The sequence below is a fragment of the Amblyomma maculatum genome, chromosome 1, assembly GCF_055883805.1.
Source record: "Amblyomma maculatum isolate TAMU_Amacu chromosome 1, ASM5588380v1, whole genome shotgun sequence".
Classification (NCBI taxonomy): domain Eukaryota; kingdom Metazoa; phylum Arthropoda; class Arachnida; order Ixodida; family Ixodidae; genus Amblyomma; species Amblyomma maculatum.
In genome coordinates this window covers 182,306,019-182,330,033 of record NC_139344.1, presented here as the reverse complement: position 1 = coordinate 182,330,033, position 24,015 = coordinate 182,306,019, and the positions used below count along the sequence as shown (strand labels likewise).

The following is a 24,015-nucleotide window of genomic DNA, read 5'->3' as shown; positions in this document are numbered from 1 at the left end:
AAAATTGGGCTAAGAGCCACTTCTTATTGCATGTTGTCTTTTATTCTGGGAAGCAGTTACTGCTAACATAATAAAGCAAGGCCAAATCAAAATGTGACCACATTTGCATTGCCATAAGCAACTTTCTTAATCATGCAACTGTTCTTTCTGAACCTCCTGGCTCTCCTTGTAATGGGAAAGTAGAGTTATTGTATAATAAATTTGAAAGCGTTTGGAAAGACAAGGACAAAAGAAGTGGATGAGACAGGCGCTTTTATTTTAATTGTCTTGATGTCTGGCATGCCCCCTTGCTAATGAGTTGCCTGATCCACCATTGAGCTCCTTATACAATGTGTTCCCATTAAAATGAATTAAGATATAAAAAAAACAAAACCTAAGTGTTCCTCCGAGCTGAATTCAAGTGAACGTTGCCTGCCATGGTGGTGTAGCGGTTAGGATGCTGAACTTCTATGCCTAGGGATGCAAAATCAAATTTCGGCTGCCGTGGATGCTTTTTGAAGGAGGTGAAAAGAAAGGCGCCTGTTTGCTATGTGATGTCAGTGCACATTAAAGAATCACAGGTGGTCGAATCCGGAGCCCTCCACTATGGCATCTCATAGCCTGAGTCACTTTGGGACATTAAACCTGGTAAACCAAACCAAACCAATCAAGTGGATGTTGTTAGGATTTTTCTAAAGTACCCTTGAGTATTTTTAGTTCCACCTACATAAATGAATAATTTGTCTATATTAGCTGGCTTGGGATCTTATGGAATGGTTCGTAACTAAGTGCCCAAGACTGTATCCCACGAACTCGAAGAAATGTCACACTGGTTGCTGCTGTGCGCGGCATTGAGGCACTGACCTTTAGGAAGCACAGGATACTTGCGCAATCGAGAGCATTTTTACTTGCTCTTCTATTAATAAATTTGCTTGAAACATAGTAACTGGCTAGTAGGTTTTGCATACTGGAAATTGCAGTGCAGTAACAGGAACGAGACAAGAAAAACGCAAATACAAGTGCTGCACCTTAACACGAGCACTGCGTTTGTGTTTGCGTTCTTCTCGTCTCGTCCCTGTTACTGCTGCGCTGCAATTTCGAATCTTCTTTTGAGTTGGTTGTTGAGAATTTTGCAAAGCATAGTTTTACCATTTTGCTGGCTTGGTTTCACTATACGTAAATTGAAAATGCTATGACACGATGTTGTTAAATTTTCAACACTGTTCTTATTTCGGCACACCTGGGTGCACATAACAGCCCTGTACTGCGGCGTTTACCATAGCAATGGAAATTATTTTCTGCAACTTAGCCGCCGCTGTCATCGGCAGTGTACATATGCGAAATAAAAAAGTAAGAGCCTCATATAGAATGAACAATGTACAGTAGATCCTCTTTATAGTAAAGTCACTGGGACCAGTAAAATAATTTACTATATCAGGGTCTTTACTGTATCATTCGTTGGTGATGACATGGTCCTGAAGGTGCTGTCTGATAATTAAATGCCTACTTACTGAACAGATCTTGTTGCTTAGTGAAAAAAAACTCTAGACTACCTTCCATTTCTGTCTTATCGTCTCTTCGTGCCATTTTTCCAGTTAAGATTTTTTGTTTACATCTTATGGAAGTACCTCTTAAGTATGAGGGCAGCATGGCACGAGTACAGCCGAATTTGATTTCATGTGATCATGTGAAAACCAAAGCCTTGCCTGAACATGGTGTCACCTTTCACCGTTTCTGTCTTTTAAAAGTCAGTACAGTGAAAACTCGTTAATTCAAACCTAGTTCAGTCAAAATTTGGGATAAATCGATCTGCACTACTTGGTCCGACCAAGCTCTGTAGAGATCTGTGTACAAAAAAGCCCATTAATTCGAACACGAGTCGGTTCCCCTACGGATAATTCAAACTATGTGCCGCTGCATCTGAGTGGCTTGGCACACAGCACGTGGCCCAAAAAAAAACACCTCCGCGAAAGACCGCTATAGTTAGAGGCTGCGCACGTCCAAAACAGGGACAGATGAAAGCATATGAAACCATGGCAGAATGGGTAAAGCCTAATTGGTGCCATGACCGGCATGGCGGCTGGCGGCACCGGCGGGTAGAGGTTGGCTGCCGCGGCTGCCTGCTCTCTCTTCTACACAACCTCTGAAGCTTGCAACTAAATGCTCTCTAATTGGAACCCTGTTAATTCGGAAATACGGATAAGCACTGTCAGCGCGGTCCCAGCCAATGCCCATGAAAAGCTATGATGTCGGATGGGCGCGTGCTACGGATTACACGGGATAAACTTTTTTTCTGTTGCCAAGGAACTTACGCAGTCAGCCGCGATTATGATGCCGACTTTAGAATCGTTCGCTTCAATAGGCGTTTGCTGCCACTGCACGTTTCAATAATTGAGTGGCAGTAGACGGCACCCGCCCCAATCGCCCATGGCATGATAAAGAAAATGTACTGAAAACGAGGCTTGCAGAACAAGACAAGTGCTGGCACTCTGCCAAGTTTCCTTCCCCCCTTGCTAGAGCTAACCTCAAAAAGTAAACACATCATGATGTTATCGCTGCATGGCATCTTGGTGCACTGCTAAGAAATGCATTGTGGACCATGAAGGCATGAAACAGAAGGACGCACTATATACTGACTCTTTCCTTTTTTTAAAGTCTGAGGTGGGTGGTATCATTATGCCAGCGGGTTCGTTACCCGAGTAAATACGGTAAATTTATCATAATGCAAATGGTTCTTATCAGTTTTTTTGAGGCCATTCAGTAATTGGGACATCGGGCTGTTAATCCTGGTAGTAAAGGCATATTTATAAAAACAGTGTTATTTTATTTATTTATTTATTATTATTATTATTTTCATAAAAATATTTGCCTCGCGATTCTAGGCAGTGTGCATGCGGTGATGCCATTTCATGGGAAGTTGTCGCCATGGCTAGGCGCCTTTTACTATAACCGATTTTTACCAAAAATGTCTTTACTATAAAGGGGGAAAATGTCCTGTCGTCTATTGAAGATGCATTTGGACTTTAGTTTCACTTTACTATATCCAAGCTCACATTAATGACTTTATGAAAATGGCTTTATGAAATGGCAATGCCTTTATGAAAGCAGTGCATTCGCATTCTTCGGCTTCACGCCAATTAACTTGCCGCAAAAAGAAAAGGCTACAACCGCACCCCACATTGCATTGCTTTTCAAGCAGGTAGATGGCCTCCCACTCTGCCGCTTGCAAAAACATGCCCCTCGATTGATGTCAGCGCCGCTGTTCGGCTCCTTTGGGTTGTGCATTAAGCTCTTCCATAGAGGACGGAGAAGTTTCATGACCATAAAGCTGTATTGAAGGACTATGGTAGAACAAAATAATACTCTAGGGCACCTTAAAAGAAATCATGACAGCATTCATATGAGTTCATTCCTAAAGAATGCTTAGTTTTTTTGTTGTTGTTTTTTAATCTTGGGCTGTCATGGCTGGGACACCTTGTATACGTGACAGGAGGGATAAGCTACATTGCTGTTCTGATCTTCACTCTCAGGTCTTGGGTCCTGTTTAGCCGAAAGACTTACTATGCACAGTGAAGAGGAAAATATATCTTTATTTAGTAATAAGTTTGAAGTGGATCCCTCTTTTTTTTTCTTTCTCTCAGGTACCAAAGCTTTTTCCCTGCACCAAAAAATGGAAGTGCACCCTTTTTGTTTGAGAAGAGCGCCAATTACTTTGATGGTGAATTGGTACCTCAGCGGGCTCACGCCCTCCTGCCTCGTGCCAAGCTGGTGACCATTCTTATCAGCCCCACAAAAAGAGCATACTCCTGGTATCAGGTGAGTGGAGATCTCTTGCTTCATGTCAGTGTTATGACTCACATACATTAAACCTTTTGCGGGAACACTTGTAGTTTGCAGGAATTGTGAAGCTTGGGTAACAAAGTTAGTAGTCAGAATTTGAAATTTTGTAAGCTGCTGCATGTCAGACAGGAATTAGTCAACAGTTTGATGTGTTAAAATTTGTGTTTTCGTTTTGATTTGACGTTTTGGGACACCACCTTAGCTAGGGCCAACTTCAGGAAAGGCCCAGCTAAGTCCATTTTAAAGTTTTGTTTGATAGTTGCAGCTGTCAGATTTCTTGAGGAACCAAATTAGTGGATTTTTCTCAACTACTGCATGATAGATAAACACTCACCTCTGGTTTGATGTCGCGCTTTAGTGTGGTGAGATTTTGTGATCGCTTTTACTTTGATGGCACTGCTTAAGGTTGTCTGGACTAGCACTGATTACAGTTAAGGCTAAGCCAAAAAGTTCACTTTATGATCTTGTTTAATCAGTATTTTGCAATAAAGTGACACTTTTTGTACTTAACTCCTTCCTCTCAGCACCAGAGGTCCCATGGGGATGCGATCGCCCTCAATTATAGCTTCTATGATGTGATCACAGCCAATGACCATTCACCCAAGCAGCTGCGTGAGCTACGTAACCGGTGTCTAAACCCTGGACTGTACGCACAGCACCTGGAACGTTGGCTCAGTTTCTACCCACCACAGCAGGTATAGTATATACTTGTTGGCTTATAACAGCAGTAATTGGATGGAAAAACAGCGTGACAGACGAACACCACAGCAAAGGAACACAAGACGAGTGCTGACTCAAACTGAAAGTTTAATAAAGAGGGAACACAATATATGGAAAAAAGGACAAACACGTGTTGCTACGTGGGATGCAGGCACGCAATCTCATTTTCATGTAGATAAATTGATGGCTTACTAACACACAACCTAGTTTTTTTCCTCATGTGGTAGGCCTCCATTATCTCGCGTGTTAAGCGGGCCGGGTGTTTATAAAGGATATCAGAATAATGCAGTGAAGGATAACAAGATTCGCAGTCACGGACGTGGTCAACGAGATTAGTAGATTTGTTAGTGTCTAAGTTATTTGCATGCTCTTTCAAACAAGTATTAATGCACCGCCCCGTCTGCCCAGTGTACACTTGTCCACATTATAGTGGGATTTTATAGACTACACCTTCAGCACACGGCACATACTTAGTTTCATGCTTAACCCCACATGTTGGTTCATGTTCGTTATGATGCTCAGCTTTTCTTTCCAAAATAGCACAAACACTTTCAAGTTTTTGAGGTGCAGAAAAAACCTCTGTGCCATATCGTTTTGCCACATTTTTAAGATTGTGTGACAGGCGGCGTACATAAGGTAGAACGGCAAACTTTTTCCTTTCCTTTCCTTTTTCCCTATTTGGTACTTTTTTCAAGGTACCAAGGCTGGACTTTTAAGCTTTTTGGCTATCCTGTTACAACCCAACAATAAAACATCATCCGGGTAGCCAGATGTCTTGAGTCTTCCAATCTGATCATTGAAGCTGCCGATTACCCTATGCTCACAAGATTTTGATAAAGCAGACATCAAAGATGAGACCACAATTCCTGTTTTTACTATCTTAGAGTGATGCGATTTAAAATTTAACAATGGTTTCTCTACCCTAGGTAGGTATTCCCAGCAGATATGGCCCGTCTCATCAGTCAAACGCAGATCCAAAAACTGTAGCTTGCTATCACTGGTGACCTCAGTGGTGAAAGTTGGTGACCTCAATGGTGAAAGTTAGACCAAGAGCATTTTCTTTAAACAATTTAAGTACATCAGTCATGCGCCTTGAAAAGTTAGTTTTTTCAACAAAAATTGGGAAGTCATCAACATAACGAAATATGCGCAGCACCATGCCATACATATGATTTTCAATGCCACGATCAACAAAGTACAAAAAAATATCACTTAACACAGTTGCTACCCTAGATCCGATGCAAACACCCGCTCTTTGGGTATAGAACTTTCCTTCCCATTCAACGAACATAGCCTTCAGGTTCAAAGAGAGCAACTCGAGGAAGCTAGATAGAGACATGCCACACCGTCTAATAAACTGTTCTTCATCATTATACAGCGTTATACATTTTTAAACAGCATTCATCAATTCATTATGGGAAGAGAATAAAACAAATCTACCACATCTACACTGAACACCGTGCACGACCTTGGATTATCATTCCGAAGAAAATTTACCACACCTTCAGAGTTCCGAACTCTGAATGGGTCATTAATAGTCAACAATGCCAAATGTGTCTGCAGATACCCTGAAATTTCATACTGCCATGTACTCCTCTCAGTCACAATAGCTCGAAACGGCATGCCTTCTTTGTGCGTCTTTGCTGAAAAGAAAATTTTCAAATTCAGACCTTTCTCCTTATTGACATCTGCTTTAAGACGTTCCAAGGTTCAAATGTTCCAACAAGCGCAGAGCTCTGCCTTTTTTCTCTCCTGGTTTTGCCGAAACAGGGACAAAATTCTTCTGCACCGCTTCCATCGCCTTAGAAGAAAACATTGTTTTCGGTAGGACCACGAAACAACCTTCTTTATCAGCTGTCATCAGCCTCGAATTGTTCGAATGCAGGAAATTAACCAGAGAGCTGTATCCCTGCCTATAGTTCTCAACCTGAGTGGTTGACAAAACTGCCGTACACTCCTCAACACATCTCGGTTGGAACACATCCTGTGCAAGACGAGAAATCGACCGGGCGAGCGTCACCTTCTCCTCTTTTCGCAGATGCGGCTGCACGCAGAACTTCAGTCCCATTTGGAAGACTCAAGACATCTGGCTACCCGGATGATACTTTATTGTTGGGTTGTAACAAGATAGCCAAAAAGCTTATAAGTCCAGCCTTGGTACCTTGTGCGGAAAAAGGAAAGGAAAGGAAAAAGTTTGCCTTCTGCCTTATGTACACCGCCTGTCACACAATCTTAAAAATGTGGCAAAACGATATGGCGTAGAGGTTGTTTTTTCTGCACCTAAAAAACTTAAGTGTTTGTGCTATTTTGGAAAGAAAAGCTGAGCATCAGAACGAACATGAACCAACATGTGGGGTTAAGCATGAAACTAAGTATGTGCCGTGTGCTGAAGGTGTAGTCTATAAAATCCCACTATCATGTGGACAAGTGTACGTTGGGCAGACGGGGTGGTGCATTAATACTTGTTTGAAAGAGCATGCAAATAACTTAGACGCTAACAAATCTACTAATCTTGTTGACCACGTCGGTGACTGCGAATCTTGTTATCCTTCACTGCATTATTCTGATATCCTTTATAAACACCCGGCCTGCTTAATGTGTGAGATAATGGAGGCCTACCACATGAGGAAAAAAACTAGGTTGTGTGTTAGTAAGCCATCAACTTATCTACATGAAAGTGAGATTGCGTGCCTGCATCCCACGTAGCAACACGTGTTTGTCCTTTTTTTCATATATTGTGTTCCCTCTTTATTAAACTTTCAGTTGTGAGTCAGCACTCGTCTTGTGTTCCTTTGCTCTGGTGTTCATCTGTCGCGCTGTTTTTTCCATCCAATATGTTCCACCAACTCGCCCGTTTGGCTATAGTGTTGAACGGTAGTAAATTGCATGTTAACATTCCTTAACATTTTCTATTTGAGTTGCTGACTTCTGTAAAGTAGTCACTGGACAGTTGACGAAATTTTCAATCTACTTGGGGGATGGAAATGTAATGTTTTCTTTTTTTTTTTTGGCAGCTTATGATCATTGACGGAGAAGAGCTCAAGTCGGACCCAGTGCGTGTCATGAACAAGCTCCAAATTTTTCTTGCCATAACTCCATTCTTTGATTACAGTGGGTCACTGAGGTAAGCCATCTTTTCTAGCCTGAGCTTCCTACTGCTGATGGTTTATCTGTATAGGTAGATTTGTACTGCTTTTTTTCCTATTACACTAGGAACATATTGCTGTTTTGCTCTATTACTATTGGATTGATAGAACCTTTTACATTTTTTTATGTCTACCAAGACATAGTCATCGTGAATTTGGCAAACATATTCTGTACGGCTCTCACATAGTCACCTTTTAATAATATTGAAGGGACTGTGAGCTTATGTAGTTAGCCTCCAAGGATGTTAATGTCAATATGCGGATTTCACCAAAAACGGAGCTTCTTCAGTGGAACAAAATAGTGTAAATGTTGAATGCAGTAAAACCTCATTGACATACCTTAAAAAATGATGGAAAAAAAAATGTATTATCCAGGGAAACATATTATCTGAACTGCCTGATTCTGAAGAATGCAACTGTTGAATAGGGTATTGACAATTTCACTGCATGAAGGTGTGGATTAGCATTTCTTGATAAAGTATGAACAGCTCTTTCATTAGGGCTCGCAGAATTCAGTCCGCACTTGTGTTTCCTTAAGCACATAAAAAAATTTAGCAACAAATCCTTCTGTTGACGGAATGCAGTATCTTCCTCGTTTTTTCTGGATGCTTCACCCTCTCACTAGTGCACTGTGAAGTCAATGCAGTGGCTGTCATGTGGCGCGTCCCCAGGTTTGGCCCGCTCAAATGTTAGCACATGTGCACTTGGCCACCAGATGTATTATATGACAATTTGTTAAAATTTTGAATGCAGTAACCAGGAAAGGCGTTTACTGGCAATGTAATAACTAGAAAAGAAAAAAATAATGTAACATAATAGGAGATTTATTACTGCCTGCGATTCTAAGAGTATGAACTGGGAACTTATCAGTGAGGTTCTTCTTGTAGCGGCTGACTGCACTTTTTAACATTTAAGGTGATAGCAATTTTGGAAGGAGCAACAAGTGCTTTATGAATTCTTTGTAAATGCTGTCTTAGTAAAGACCACTTTACATTTGGTTCTTGGTTACCATGAGCTTTCGTATCAACTACGGTCCTGGGTTAGTGCACTTATACCGGTGCAGGGGGCATCTCGATTGAAGCAGGAGGGCAACCAAGCCAGCAGAAAAATCATGGGACCTGGGAGCAAGTATAGTTCCCGGTACAGATTGACCCCTGCTCTTTTGTGCCTAACTCTGGAATGCACATCACTTCCCACATGTTGCACTCAGTGGATGCAAGGATGCTTAGCTATGTGATGCACATCTGTTCGAGGTCCCTAAGGTTAGTTGGTAGAAGCAGTAGAGGGAAATGAATTTTCAAATTTTTTGGAATTTCACTGTTTTTTTGCCTCTGCTTGAGGTGAATAAGGCAGGTGATGCATGCTGATTTTAAATGTCTGGTGTGACTAAAATCAGTCGTGTTATCTCGGAGCTTCTGCCTCACAGCAATTCGGCGACATGCCATCATAGCACGTGGAGCATGATAAGAAAAAAAAAAATAGAAAAACCGAACTTTCCGGTGTATAAGTTGCATCCCCCTCCAAACCACAGTTTTTCCAAAACAAAACACAGATATCTAAGTTGCACCGGTGTATAAGACGCACCTGTTCACTCTGTAAAAAACTCGTTGAGGATCACGCTGTGAGAAAGTGGTGAAAATACATGCTTTGCTGCGGCCGCAACATATGTACATATCCCATGATATGCAGTGCTCACTGCAGGTGCATGTAGCCTCTACAGTCTGAAGAGTACTTTTCAAAAATGCTTTACTTTTATAAATACAGATGGTATGCACTTACAGGCAGCAGTTAGGCAAAAGCATCTACGAAAAAATGAGAATCGGAAGGAAAATAAAAGGAAAAAGTTGAGCGGGAGCACCGAGGTAAAATATGCAACGCTAACTAGGCAATTGGCCGTTGCCTGGCCTTCATGGTCAACTTTGCTCGCAGCACACTGGCAGCTTTACGGCAATCACGTATCATTTTTTCGCTAACCGCGAACTAACTTAAGTGCACGCGGCTTGAATTTTGCGTCTTGTTTTCGCCTTGCAGGCGGTGTCATGGTAGTGAGAAATAAGACACAATGTGACAGATAGCAATCATTCATGATGGTGGTGGTTAAAAACTTTTATTGGTATGAAGGCCAAAAGGGAAGAAAATTGCATAGCAGTGTTGGGGACGGCTTTCGGGCTGCCAGTAGTGCCGTCTAGGCCGTGAAGCCGCTACAGTGATTAGTTCAATGAAGATGTCATGGCAGATGGAAGTGACGCAAACAGAAGCGGCTCAAAAAATTAACTTGTTATTGGCTAACTGCCATTTTTATATGAACAACAATACATTTTTCTTCTTCAGAATTAAATTGTCTATAAAAAGTGCCTGAGCTGCAATTTGGGATTTCAGGAATTTTCTAGCTTCCCATGTTCACTCTGTAAAATAACTCTTTGAGGATCGCGCTGTGAGAAAGTGACGAAAATACATGCTTGCTACGGGCGCTACATATGTACAATTCCCATGATACGCAGTGCTCACTACAGATGCATGTAGCCTCTAAAGTCTGAAAAGAATACACACCCTTTCATGTGAGGAAATCATAAAATTGTTTCAAGATATTTGCAAGAGAACCGGCTACTTCCTTGCACTGCTGAAACAAATTTTCAGGTATTTAGTGCCTTTAAAATGGGTGATGGTTATTGGCAGTAGCTACACACCTTATTTCACTTATGGCTAACTTAGATGTACCATATAAACAGCATATGGGTCGAGTGTGAATGTGAGTCAACCCCGTTACCTTGAAATAGAAAAAAAAAAAAAAAAAAGACTAGAAAAGAAGTAAAGAAGCGCATATATTTACAATATCAGCTGTGTCCCTGCATCACCAGAGCTACGTTCTCACTTCAAAGTTTCAGCATCATCATTGGAAGACTACTCTCTGTTGCTCGCCACCTGCCACAATGTGTCACCTAGTTTCATAAAAAGTGTTGCTTACGCAGGATTTCTTGAAAGGTTGCACTCGAGTAGCTGATCTTGTCCATGCTGCCACATGCTCTTCTGAAGTTCCAAAGTGTCTCTAAAGGCCGTTTCACATGATGCGAAGCGGAAAAAATTTCAGTTCAGTCGCAGTGTTGTGGTGGCAATCGCAACAGCCCTTTCAGATGATTGCGGCGCCTGCAATTACTGTCAGTGCAACACGAGCGGCATTGCCGTAATTTACCAATAACAAATGTAGGACACGCTTATTATTTATGTACTTTTATTTAAATATGAACTTTTATTTAAATATGAAGCGCTGTATGAAAAAAAATTTATATTTAAGTTTTTCTTTTTGTACGCAACTATGCACAATATTTTTGTTGTGGCTAAGCATCGTTTTAGCACGCTTTTCGACATTGCTTCAGCCCGCCCGCAATTGAATATAGACTAATACACGCTTGCTCCTTGAGCTTCTCGAAAGAAAGAAAAAAAAAAGCAGTTGCTGGAAGTGAAAACTCGCGGATCCGATGATGAGAACGGTCAAGCGGACGCTTGGCTTTGATCGGTGGCTGATTGTGATTGGTGGCGCCTTCAGCTCTTGGAGCAATGTTACCTCCTAAAGAAGAGAAACACTGTAATAAATGCGTCCGCTTCGAGGCACTGGTGGATGAGGCCGATTCAACTCAACCGAAAACGGAGGTTTACCTAGGGATGAGTTCGTGCTGAACATGGCAGCAGCGCATCCAAACAGAGTGAAAATTACCCTTGAAGCAGTTTCGACGGTTTCCGCTACGTTGTTTCCCATGATGTCACGTCTTGGAATTCTATTGGCTGGCGGCCGCTTCGTTCGCAACCGTTGCTGCGACTGTGCGGTGTGCGACCGACTCGGAAGTTTGTCACTGCCGGTCTGCGACAGGAGTGGCATGCCCTTCTGTCACTGTGCGGCAGAAATTGCACTCTGCTACAGCGAGAATCGCATTATGTGAAACAGCCTTAAGAGAGCAGCCAGGTTGCCGTTCGCTTCAGCAAACACCAACGTTTTCTGGAAAGCCACTGTAAGCTACCTCAGTCTGCCACTATTAATTACTAAAAAGGCATCATATCCTATTATAACTCGAAGTAAAGAGTACACGCACAGACAAATATGCCAGGGATTAAAAAATAATTCAGCAACTCTAGGGTGTCGATACAGCTTTGGCTGTGCGCTTGTGAGCAGCTATGCCAGATGTTGCCAGGCTGTGCCTCAAATTTTGCTAAAGCTTGCTGTATAAGACAAGGAGCAACTTTAGCTAGCTTTCCAAGAAAAAAAAATCTGCCTATACAGTCGAACCGCAATATAACGAAATCCTACTTGTAACCAAAAATTTTGTGATGTCGTGAATTTCGTTACGTCAATCCCTTGTTTTAGCTGTCCAAATAAAGTAACAGGTTTGTGGAACTCGGCTAGTAGATGAGAACTTGTATACTATGAATTCAGGAAATAAGGAAGAAGCCCTAGCCCTTGCAGTAATAGCGCTAACAAGGGCACTGGATGTTCTTTTGTATATCAGGAGCATAATGAGTGATAGCAAACGGATGCGAACACATAATTTTTCTCTGCCTGCACAAATCAAAGAGAGAGTGCAGCGTCTAATACTTAAACCCGCCGCCAGACGTCACCACTGGTATCATCACCACCACAGTTTGCAAATGGGGACTAGATCAGCTGATCTAGGAAATTTAACGAGGACGCTGTCAAATGTTCGCATTGCAATGTCGGTGCTGCTACCTGGGACGCCACAATCTTTTGCTCCGGCCTTACGTACCATACCGGATTATACTGCCATAATGAACCACCTCACTTTTGCTGCTGAGAACTTGAAAAAAAGAAAAAGAAACGCTAGTCACTAGCGCGTCCCTCGGTTTCGTGCGACGGCACGAAATGGAGGGACACATTAGTGACTAACGCCGTTGCGGTCACAGCGCATTTCTTGGCAGCATGCCAAGATGCTGCGCAGCAAGAACGTCATGGTGCGGCTCTTGACGTTATCAGGGGTGTGAAACTCCCTATACCTCCCAGCGGCCACGAATTACAGACGCTAGCGCCAAACTCCCCATTAGAGGATTACAGCGGGAGGGGGCGCGTAAAAAATGGACTTGACGGGAGAGGCGGTATAGCGGACTGGTCCAAAACAACGGTGCGCTGAAGGGGGTGTCGGTAGGTTGCTTCAAGCAGCGCGGGTCGCGCGCTCGCGTGCGCCCGTGCCCGGGAAAACGCTCTGCCCGTGGATTTTCTACCGCATCATCGTTCTGCCGCGGCGCGACCAGCTCGCGGCAGGAACAGTGTGATGGAAAGAAAAACCACAAGCATAGCGCTCTCGAGGGCGCAGGCGCTCGCGAGCAAGCGTACCCGACCGCAGTATAGAAATAGCACAGAGAACAGCAGATATCGTTTCCCATTTTTATTAAGTGCACGTGAAACAGAAAATGAAAAGATGCGACAAGGTATCCCTCACACACACGCACTTTACATAGCTAACAGTTTACAGTAGTGTTATGTGTTCTGCGCTAACATTGTAATCTTGCATGCTTGCTTTATCACTACAAAATAACCCAGTTTGCCGGCACTGATTCTGTCAGCATGTGTACAGTTGATATGAAATTAAATAAATGATGCACATATTCATCCTACGCATTCCATACCATCAAAGCAATGTAGAAACATGAGCAAATACCTGCGTTCTAGTTACCTAGTTTGGTATTTGATGCAAGTAATCACATGTCACTGTGCTATACATAACCAAAATGCATGATTAAAAATTTACACTACCCTTCCTGGAAGAACCGTCTTCTTCGAAACGCACGTCTCTCCACAGTACATGAAGGTAACAAGTTCAACAACACGAAACACAGCGGGTATCGCCGACTGTAATGGCCAGCACAATCAGCAGACGAGATGGGTCCACGGAACTGGAGGTGCACGCAGACAAGTCTCTCGTCTCACGAAGGGGCGAAGAGCCAGCAGGAATGAGATGCACAGAGTAAAAGAACCGCGACGAAAAATCGCGACTTTGGCCGATAAGCCAACACGCAGAGAATTCACAGCGCTAGGCTACGCCGACGACCGACGCAGACGACTGTTCTATTTCAAAACGAGCGGAGTCGTAACGGCTACAGCGGTTCACGCGAGGACGGAGCAAGCCACGCAGCGCAGTCGGCGGCGCCGTCAGTGCGAGGGGAAAATTTAGGCGCGAGGGAGAAGTCCTCCTCCCAGCTTTTTCTTTCCTCCTTTCGCCCCCGCTTGGGAGAATTAGACGGGACGGAAGTGGCCCTGACTTTCCGCGGCCTGACGTTATCTCTAGGGGTTAGATAGAGTGGGGAAGCCACCTTAGCAGAGTGCCAGCCGCCTTGACAGGAGAGCCGGCGGTTGCTTCCTCGGCTCGCACAAGCCTGGTTTTCAGTATGTTCTTATCACGCAATGATTGGGGAAGTAACAGCAAACACCTTTTGAAGTGAACGATGCTAAATTTAAGCCAAGTCATGATCGCTTGCTTTCTTTGATGATTGATGGACGGAAGGATGGACGACTTTTGCAAAAAAAAAAAATGTTTGTCAACTTTTTTTCGCGTACTGGACCCTCTCTAAACTGATTTAAAATAAAAAAGTGGCTCTATTGTGCGAGTAAATATGGTATTTCCGGTTAGCGCCTTGCCGTTCCAACTGGCCAGTGACGTCATAGTGTGACGCGTCCTGAAATTTTTCACCGCAGGTTTTATATGGTTTTGTAGGACGTTCCTATCATTTTGTTTCGCTCGCAGATTTCAGACTGGTGGCAAAATCTGCACGTAAAAGACGCAAATACAAAATGCGGTCTGTCTCGGCTAATGTTTGAGTTCTCATGAGATTGTCTTAAGTGGCTGTTGGTACATGCGTGCGATCAGCAAAAACTTACGTTAAATGGAAAATGCATCATAAAACTACTTCGTTAAATCTTGAAAGAAAACTACATGGTTTTCAATAGGGCGAAAATTGGGAAATAAAAAATTTGTTATATCGCGAATTTCGTTTGAGGCTCGCTATGTCGAGGTTCGACTGTATTCCTATTTATGGCATGGGTCATCAGCTGTTACTCTCTACAGGTGGCTCAGAAAGTGTGGCAGTGTGGAGCGAGGGCCATTGGTTTCATGTTTTATCATGTACTGTTTGTTTATTTCTTTATCTGCGATGCCCTCAAATTACAGATTAAACTTCTGAGATGACAGGCAGCACTTACATAAGCACTTTTGTCAAGAGCTGTGTTTCCTCTTTTTTTTATCACTACCGCAAAGTGACACAGTTGAGTTATTGCAATCCACACCCACTGGAAGTTGTTAGTAGAATGTAGGCGCTTTGCTAGCTAACTTGTAGTAATATTCTCTGTCTATAAAGGCCACATGACAACAGTAAAAGCTCGTTCATTCGAACTTCACAGGACTGAAAAAAAGACCTCAGATTCGAATTATCGAATGGCCTCGAAAATACTGACGAGAACCATTTGCATTTCGCAAAATTAATCATATTGACTCGCTTAATGAACTTGCCCGGCCGCTCGATGGAAGCGCACTGGGTGCGGCCTGCTGCGTCGCGCCGCTGTCAATGGGCAAGCGCGTCCTTGGGGAGTTTACAGTTGCGCCCGCTATTTCTGCTGAGGGCGCCACTATTCGGGGACACGTCGCCGTCGGGGTCGCCGGCTCTGAGCGCGCGGTTTCTTCCTTTCTGGGCGCGTTCGCCTCGCCTCTGCGTGGTAAACGCAAACTTTTTTGTGTGCGCGTGTGCAAGCACGTTAACGTTGAGACGGGATGCGTTTATTTTTTAAGGCGAAAGCCGTTCTAGGCTCATGGAGCAAAAATTTGTGCGCAAAAGCTGTGGCTGTATTCTGTGCGTTGCATCTGTGGACTAGTGTGTCAGTCGCAAAAGCGGACGTGCAAGGAGGGAGATTAAGAATAAACGTGATTGATGGTGATAGGCAATCAATAAAAGTTATAAATAGACATTGATAGAGGTAATGACTAATACTAATGACTAATAATGGTTAATAATGACTAAAATGATTTATAATGACCAGTATACCAAACTACGATATGTAATGACCGCAATTGATTAGAAATGAGTAAAAGTGCTTAGCAATGTGTGGTAATGACTATAATAGCTCGGCATGACTCATCATTACTGTTAATGACTACGAAATGACCAATATGTGAAACTACGACATGTAATGACCACTGCTGATTCTAAATGAGTAACCTGCTTAGTTATGAGTGATAAGGGCTACAATGACTACGCAGGCAGACTCATCATGGCTGGGAAACGACCAATATATCAAACGACGACTTGAAATGACGAACTGTGACAAACGATGAGAGGCAAATGATAGGAGAAGGGTAGGCTTTCGCCGTCCTCTGCTTAGGAGACATCTAAGAGACCCTCTAATTTTATCTGCTGAGCTCGCTTCAGGCAAAGACAGCAGCGAGGAGTGGAAATGCACTCGCTTCCTCTGAAATGAAAGCAGCGCTGAGGTCAAAAAGTTCAGATGCTGAAGCATAATACCCTATCAGCTGCCTTAAAATTTGCTGCAAGGGACAGCAGATTGGACTTGTTGGTGATTAATTATAGGTTAACCGTGCAAACAACGTGACGGGAACACAGAAGACGGCACAACCACGCTGGTTGTGTCGGCCTCTATTCCTGTGTTCCCGTCACGTTGTTTACCCTATTTAGTTACTAGGGAGCTGGCCAGTGAACTAGGATTTTTAACGATGTGTTGTGAAGCAGATGAACACGATGAGGTAGCACCAGAAGCTTTTCTCGCAGGTTATGTTGCGAGGACATATCAGAAAAAGCTACGAAGGGTCTTTTTTTTATATATATAAGCATGCAATTTCTTCTAAATTTTGCCGCGCTAGACTGAGTGGCCTTGCAAGTAAAGGGGCCTGTGCATGCAACTCTTGAGACTGTTTGAACCGATGCGATAAAATGAAAAGCCACGTTCCACAGAAAATCCGGCGCCCGCTCTGTCGGCGGAAAGTCGCAAAACAAAAACCTCTCTGGTAAGAGGCACTTTAGTTGGTGATATGGCCAGACACCTTTGGCTCAATGAGAACACATGACATGTTCAATGTGGCAGGAGCTACCAAACCAGAGAGAGTCAATAAGATGTAAGGGTGAAATGGGAATTATTGAAAGCGGGACCCTTAGATCCCAAGTCAGGCACACTACACTCCTATAGGGCACGTTCGTACGGCTTCGGTAAAGAGGGGTTTTATATAGCTATGTGTAGGGTGCTATTTAATAAAATGCGGTGGCTTAAGGCTGCATTCTAATGATATGCGACAGAGGCAGATATTACGGGATACGGTAAATAAGCAGGTAGCAAAGTGCTGGCACTCTAACGAGGCTCCTCAAGGGGACTTAAGAACCCCAAGTTTTGTTTATCGCTACCAGGCTGTTGCTTAATTTATGCAATATTTGGTAATGGTTCTGAATCGACCGTGCAAGAGTCTGTTGCAGGAAATATGAGTCAACTGGACCAGTTACAGGTTAATAAAAACCAAGGACAATGGAGGCTTGAAGTACGCCGCAAAGGAAGAAATCAATCTTTGTCAGTCTGAAGAGGTCCGGCGAAGTAGCAAGCTGTGTGAACTTTTGATTTCATCATTGTTTTCTCACCGTACACAGTACCTGCATCTGATCTATAAAAACAGTGATTGTGCCCATGCTAAGGCGCTATGCAAGATATCGTTAAGCTGCTGCACCCACTGATAGCGAGCTGGGCTGGAAATGTCAACTCAACAGTGGAGCGACGTTTATGGCTATGGCATAAACCTCTCTCGAGAAAGGTTTTCCGTCTGCGATTGGTAATTTTCTTCTTTTTTTTTGTGTGTGTGGTCATTAATTAAGCGTACTCGGCTGCTCGCTGAATCTCGGCTGCATTTGCGCTCTGAAGCGTGAACATTCTTGTGATCGCAGCTAGGCGTTTCACAACAGGAACACTCGATGCGCGTTCTTCCATTGAAAATTAAGAACAAGCAAAATTGTATGGGTTTGCGAGCAGCCAATAAAAATAGTAATAAAAACGTTCGGCGCATATACGTAGCACCTTGAGGCAAACCGGCTCTATCAAGCGCGCTTACTTTATCTGCATGCAAACTGCGGGAAGCCATGACGGATAGCGTTCTGGCGTACAAAGTTTATGGTCTCCAACTGAGTCGAAGATCCCAGGTTATCATCTAGATTTAACCTAATAAACATATTCATATTTTCATCGTAACATTTGCCAGAATGAGATAGAAAGGTTGGTTACATGTCGCATTTTCACAGAGGTTGCTCATAGGACATTTTTTTATTGTATAGCGCTGGTAGCTTAGAACAGGTTGACATCAATTTGTGTATAAAGGCTGTATGCAGGAATAAGTAAATAGTATGAAAATGACACACGGAATTCGCGACATAATTAATTAAGGGTTATGCATTAGGCTACCATGGCAGCTGAACAGCTTCGAATTGATCACAGCCGGGTCATATTTTCATGTGACAAACAACTGGATCCGAATGCAACATCATGGTAATGCGAGCGCTCCAATCCTTGAACCACCGTCACTATAAGTTTTTCAGGGTACACTCCAGTATACATCCTTGCCGAGCAAGCACTAAGTGCTGACATGGTCACACTAGACATGACAGTATATACTATTTCGTGTTGCCAAATTGCGTGAAATGGAGCTCTTATATCTTTAAAATAAAAGGCTTCTACCACGCCGACGCCTCCCTCAAAGCGCAGCCAGGCGCAGCTCTCCGCGCGCGGCTGTCCCCGAACGGTGGCGCCGCGGCGGTGGAGACTGGAAGTAGGCGCCTCCCGCCGGTTTCGGGCGACGTAGCAGGCCGCACCTAATACGCTTCCATCGAGCGGCCGTGGAACTTGCCTCCCATTTTTGCTGCTGGGAATTTGAAGGGAAAAAAAAAGCATTAGTCGTTAGCATATCCCTCAACCTTTTTGCGCCGTCGCGGTCCACAGTGCATTTCTTGGCAGCGTGCCAAGATGCTGCGCAGCAGTAACATCATGGTGTGTTTATATTTTCATGTTAGCTCTAGCATGGATTTTCTAAGTACTAATTTAAACATTCTATGGCTCTAGCCACCATGGCTGTAGTGGTGGAAGTTGAAGATAAACTTGGCATTGTGCCAGCGGCCTCGACAGGAGTGCCAGTAATTTCTTGCTCTGCCCATCCGGTTGCACGAGCCTGGTTTTCTGTATGTTCACTTTATCACAAGCGGGCACTGTCCATTGTCACAAAATCATTGGAACGCATGATAGCAGCAAGCGCCTTTTGAAACAAGTAATGCTAAAAGCTGGCATCATGATCGTGGCTGATTGCTTGCTTTTGTTGATGATTGAATGGGGGAAGCATGGACGGCTCTTGCAAAACTAAAAGAAAAGACCAAAGTTTTTCCCGTGTATTGAACTCCCCTCCCGTCCAGTTTGAACAATTCTTTCTAGAAAAAGTGGGTTCATTACGCGAGTAAATCATTTAAAGGGCCATGCAATCATGGCAATCCAGTGCTATATTATATAGCCTTACATGGGCATTTGAAACCGCGCCGACAGAAATACTCATCATTGTATCCGAATTAACGGCAGTCGAGTTAAAGAGCAGTTATAGTTGCAAGTCTCGGAAATTGCATGGAACAGACAACAAGCAAGCCCCGTCCCTTCTACGTCACTGCCGGCTGTCGCGACGGTCATGGCACCAGTTAGACTGTACCCACTCATTCATGGTTTCACCTAGTTTTATCTTCTGTCCCCGTTTTAGATATGCACAGCCTCATGACTATGCTGCCCTATCGCGGAGATGTTTCTTTGACGACACATAGTTTGAATTATTTGTAGCGGAACCGACTCGCTTTCGAATTAAGGGGCTTTTTTGCACAGAGACCTCTGTGGAGCTTGGCCAGACCAAGTAATGTAGTTAAAATTATCCGAAAATTTGAATTATCGAGGCTTGAATTAATAAGCTTTCACTGTATCATGGTGCATTTCTACTTGAGCTATGTGTAACATACACACTGGTCACATCTCTTTTGGGCTTGGCACCATGCAAAAGCATTGGGAGCCGTCTAAAACCAGTCTTTGCTGCTGCTTGTATGTACCTTTCACTTGGTTGCTGCAGCTGGGGCAACAAGATAGGCATTAGGTCTAATATGGTGCCGTCTTGCAGGTTTGACCCCCACAAAGGCTTCTTCTGCAAGGTGCTTTCCCAGAGTAACCGCACCAAGTGCTTGGGGCAAGGTAAAGGGCGTCTTTATCCACCCATGGACATACGGGCTGAGAAGTTCCTCAAGGCTTACTATCTCTCACACAATGTTGCTCTCTCTAAACTCTTCAACAACCTTAGGCAGCCTCAGCCCCATTGGCTCAAGGAAGACCTTTCACGAGGATGAGGCTGGTCACCCTTTTGCTTGTGCTTGTTTTGATTCCTGTCCTTGTCAGAGGACCTGACCAAGTCGGTCCCCTTCTTTCTGCTACACAAGGGCACCTTACGAAAGGCTCTGCCATGGAACTGAAGAAAACTACATGGTCGGTTGTACACTTCATTTACTCTGCAAGGAGCCACAAGGCATACAGTGCTTGAAAATTCCATATTGAAACCTTTCCATGACTGTGGAAAGAAGAGTCCTCCACTAGGCCATTTGCCATGCAGTTTTGGTTTTGAAAGTGATGCACATTTCTCAGTATTTTGAAGGGATCAAAAAATAAAAGAAGAAAAACAGCTTCACAAATATAGCATTGCTAAAGGTTATTTTTTTTTATGTGCTATTGCCAATTTATTTGCAATCATTGCAGTTTACACCTTATCTTCGTGCTGTTCTTTATTCATCTTAAGATGGGGGGAGGGGGGGGTTGCATTTACTAATTAAATGAGCACTTCCGAATGAGTATGATATAACTTCACGCCTGGCTGCTCATAAGCTTAGTTTGATAGCATCATGACAGGAAAACTAATACTTGCAACAGATTGGGCTTATTGGTTTTGTTTCTTTTTTTTTTTTTTTTTTGTAAGAATCGCTTTTTGTGCATTGATGCTTGTTTTCTGTTATACAGTTAAACTTCATTGTGATGAACTTGAAGGGGTGTATAAATATTTTTGTTTGATTTGTTACATCAAACACTCGGATTGAGAAATGTCACAAAAGTCAAATTTTTCGTGGCACATATCAAACTCTGACTGGTGTTGCAGCTTTTCTGTGTCACGAAAGCTTTTTATGATCTCTCAAAATCTAACGTGTGAAAACTTGAAAAAACAATTTTTCGGGCTGTAGTTGGCACAGCCCACAGGTCATGCTGCGAACTGAGCTACAAACCAGCATACAAGACTGTGCTAGCATATTACAGTACATGCCCCTCACTGCCACTTTGTATTACTTTGCTTGATTATGGCACTCCGTGTGATGCTTTTGAAGCATAAAGAATGGGTGATTAAGACAGGAATATAGTCACTTGTCTTGGGCAGTGATGGCCAGGCAGACTGAGAGGGGGGGAGGTGAAAGAGGTGGGCGCTTCTAACCCCTTCTCCCAGCAAGTATACTTGGTGACAACTTTTTTTAATAAAGCCAAAACTACAGGACTTTGCATCCTGTAGTTTACAGATCCTCAGGCCCTCATTTTAGTTAAGTTTTCTCTTAATCCATGCTATATTGGTAATAATCTTTATTTTAGGACATGCTTTTAATACTGTAATGCATATTTCAGTTGTTAAGAAGTAATGACGGCAAAGACAATTTTCTTATTTTGAAGAATAATTTAGGCACATCCAATTTACTAGAAGCTTCCATAGATGCAGGGGTGGAAGTGCTGCTTCATTGGCTCCATTCTCCTCCAACCTGCTTTCCCTGCTCCAAACGGGCTGCCTCCATGTTCTGCCATCAAATTTAGCAAAACATGGGAACATTTCACCGCACCGGGGACAAAGATATAACGCATCCTGCACTGGGCTTAATACAAATGAAATTTTTGTATGGGAGGAATACATGGAGCATAATAAATTTTTGTTCGCAACTAGATTCAGTATGAGCCACAATTGATTGAAGGGAATTGCAAAAAAAGTGCACTCACTGTGCATATGGCCCATAGCATGTCCTCCCAGCCTTTTGAATCGCCGGTGGAGAGAGAAGCGAGAGCAGCAAGCGAAGCAGATAGCGCAAACTACTGTGAGCCATTAGGAAACTTGTCTGACCACAAAAACTGCATGAGTTATTCTAATGCTTTTGTTGTGAAAACAAGCAGGTAGTTCACCATCGAGTCTGTCAGTGACAAGCATGTCAAGCCTACGGCAGACAAAATCATGCTTGGAGCGTAATGGGTTGGTATACCAGAGGTGGCAATCACTAGGAATCTTCCCAAGGGTATTGGAAAGCTAGACAGGGCCTATCACCAAGATGTTAAAAGTGAGCTCCAGCATTGCTCAAGCAAAAGTATGATGGACTATTGGCAAGAGGCAGTGAAGTAAAGAAGCTGAAGGATAAAAAGGCTAGAGTTACTTATAGGCTTTGCCAAAGTTGCGCATTCCTTTTCTTTCGCCACCAAGCAACCGTGTAGGACCTTGAAGCCAACACTACAGGCACCCTGGCTGCATTGCATCATTCGTCGTGGGTACAGCGGGCCGTGCTGTGTGCGAGCTGTGAATGCGATGATTGTTTTCGATTAGAACAGCCAAAATAACTCCTTCACGACTGATTTCCAGTCTGGCTGATCGGCCCCTTCGCGCAACTCTGGCAAAGCCTATATAGTAACTCTATAAAAGGCTACCCTTTAGTGCCATCTATCTTTCCTGAATGCACTACTGACCAGTGCTCAGGAATTTATCAGCACAGGCATAGGATCAAAAAGGATATGCATAAGATAGAGAGCGGAAATGTCGTGCCTAATGTCTCAACTCTAAATTAGTAGCGCTGCTTGAGGGCATCAAAATGGTAGACTTGACAGATTTCTTGACATTTAAATCTATCAAGTCAAAATAGGCAAACAGTTTAGGACGGGCTGCCAATCTGTTCCATGTTGTTGCTCAGGTCAGCCTGTGTTATAGTATACATCTTTACATGCTTTGGCCGTTTGTCTTGTCAGAGATGAGTGCGAGGTTGGAAAAGCATCTAACTTGCATAGAAAGGAATCAGATTGGAATTTTATTTATCATAAAGAGAAAGCTGCAATTATCAAAGGCGTTTGGCCCTATAAGTACTCAAAAACATAATTCAAATGCTCCAAAACTCTTAATTTTGCCACTCCAAAGCTGCTCCAAAATGGCTCCCTAAACTGCTCCGAATTACTCGGGCCTGCTTCCACCCCTGTAGATGGTGCCAGGTTCATCAGGGACAGAGTACAGCAAGCACACACAGAGTTGACCTTCCTGTGGCCGAACTATTGATGGAATGATGTAGTCACATCACAGATTGTCTGCCCATGTACCTTTCTCTTCATTACCTAAAAACGTTGCCGAGTGCTATCGAACCTGGATAAATTCTACTCGAAGGAAATAATAGAGTGGTTGGATATGTCAGTATTTTTATTTATAAAGATATGAAAAGAAAGCTTATCTCTAACCTAGAGGAAGAGTACATTGCATCCATACTAATTCACTTCTTGCGGCCACATGCCACGTGCTGACGTTTGGAAGTGCACTGCTCTGTAGTGCACTTCCTGCATAACCTGCTTCATATCAAAGCCGCATGAGTCGCAGTTGGTTGTCTCAATGTCTTCACCAGAGGAGCTATCACGGCCATTAGCCTTTGAGTAGTCAAGTTCAGCATACGAAAAATGGTAGGGGTAACATTAAGAGATAGAAAGCGTGCAGAGTGGGTCAGAGAAATAACTCAAGTTACCGACATTCTGGTGGAAATTAAGAAGAAGAAATGGACATGGACAGGACATTTAGTGCGAAGAGAGGGCAACCGATGGTCGCTTATGGTAACAAACTGAATTCCAAGGGAAGGAAAGTGTAGCAGGGGGCGGCAGAAAGTTAAGTGGGCGAATGAGGATAAGAAGTTCGCAGGGGTCAAGTGGATGCAGCTAGCACAGAACCAGGTTAATTGGAGAAATATGGGAGAGGCCTTCGCCCTGCAGTGGGTATAGTCAAGCTGATGATGACGATGATGGTGAGTCAAGTTCGCTTCACTGTATGGCAGCAATAAGCCTCAAGAAATTCGTACGAGAGACCGAAGGCCGCCCTCAAACACACCCTGTGCTTACCTGGCCGTGCGGCTTCATGGTGTCACCACTGCCATCAGGTGCTCAAGACCGCACCGCTGACCTGCCTCCACATACAAAAAATTGATCTAAGTATGCCGTGAGAAGAAGCACCACTTGCAAAGGTGC

The 24,015-nt window shown here is 43.5% G+C and overlaps 1 protein-coding gene across 2 annotated transcripts in view; it reads left to right on the top strand.

The window, feature by feature from the left end:
• The window catches only part of sfl (N-deacetylase and N-sulfotransferase sfl), a 57,565-nt gene extending 36,856 nt beyond the window's left edge, over window positions 1–20,709 (top strand). For both annotated transcript variants that reach the window (XM_084589742.1, XM_084589741.1), the window contains exons 14-17: window positions 3,621–3,795; window positions 4,344–4,514; window positions 7,554–7,663; window positions 19,865–20,709. In XM_084589742.1, the coding sequence (XP_084445868.1) occupies window positions 3,621–3,795; window positions 4,344–4,514; window positions 7,554–7,663; window positions 19,865–20,087 (679 nt within the window). In that variant the 3' untranslated portion in view covers window positions 20,088–20,709. The remainder of the gene's footprint in view (window positions 1–3,620; window positions 3,796–4,343; window positions 4,515–7,553; window positions 7,664–19,864) is intronic.
• Window positions 20,710–24,015: the final 3,306 nt, after the last annotated feature.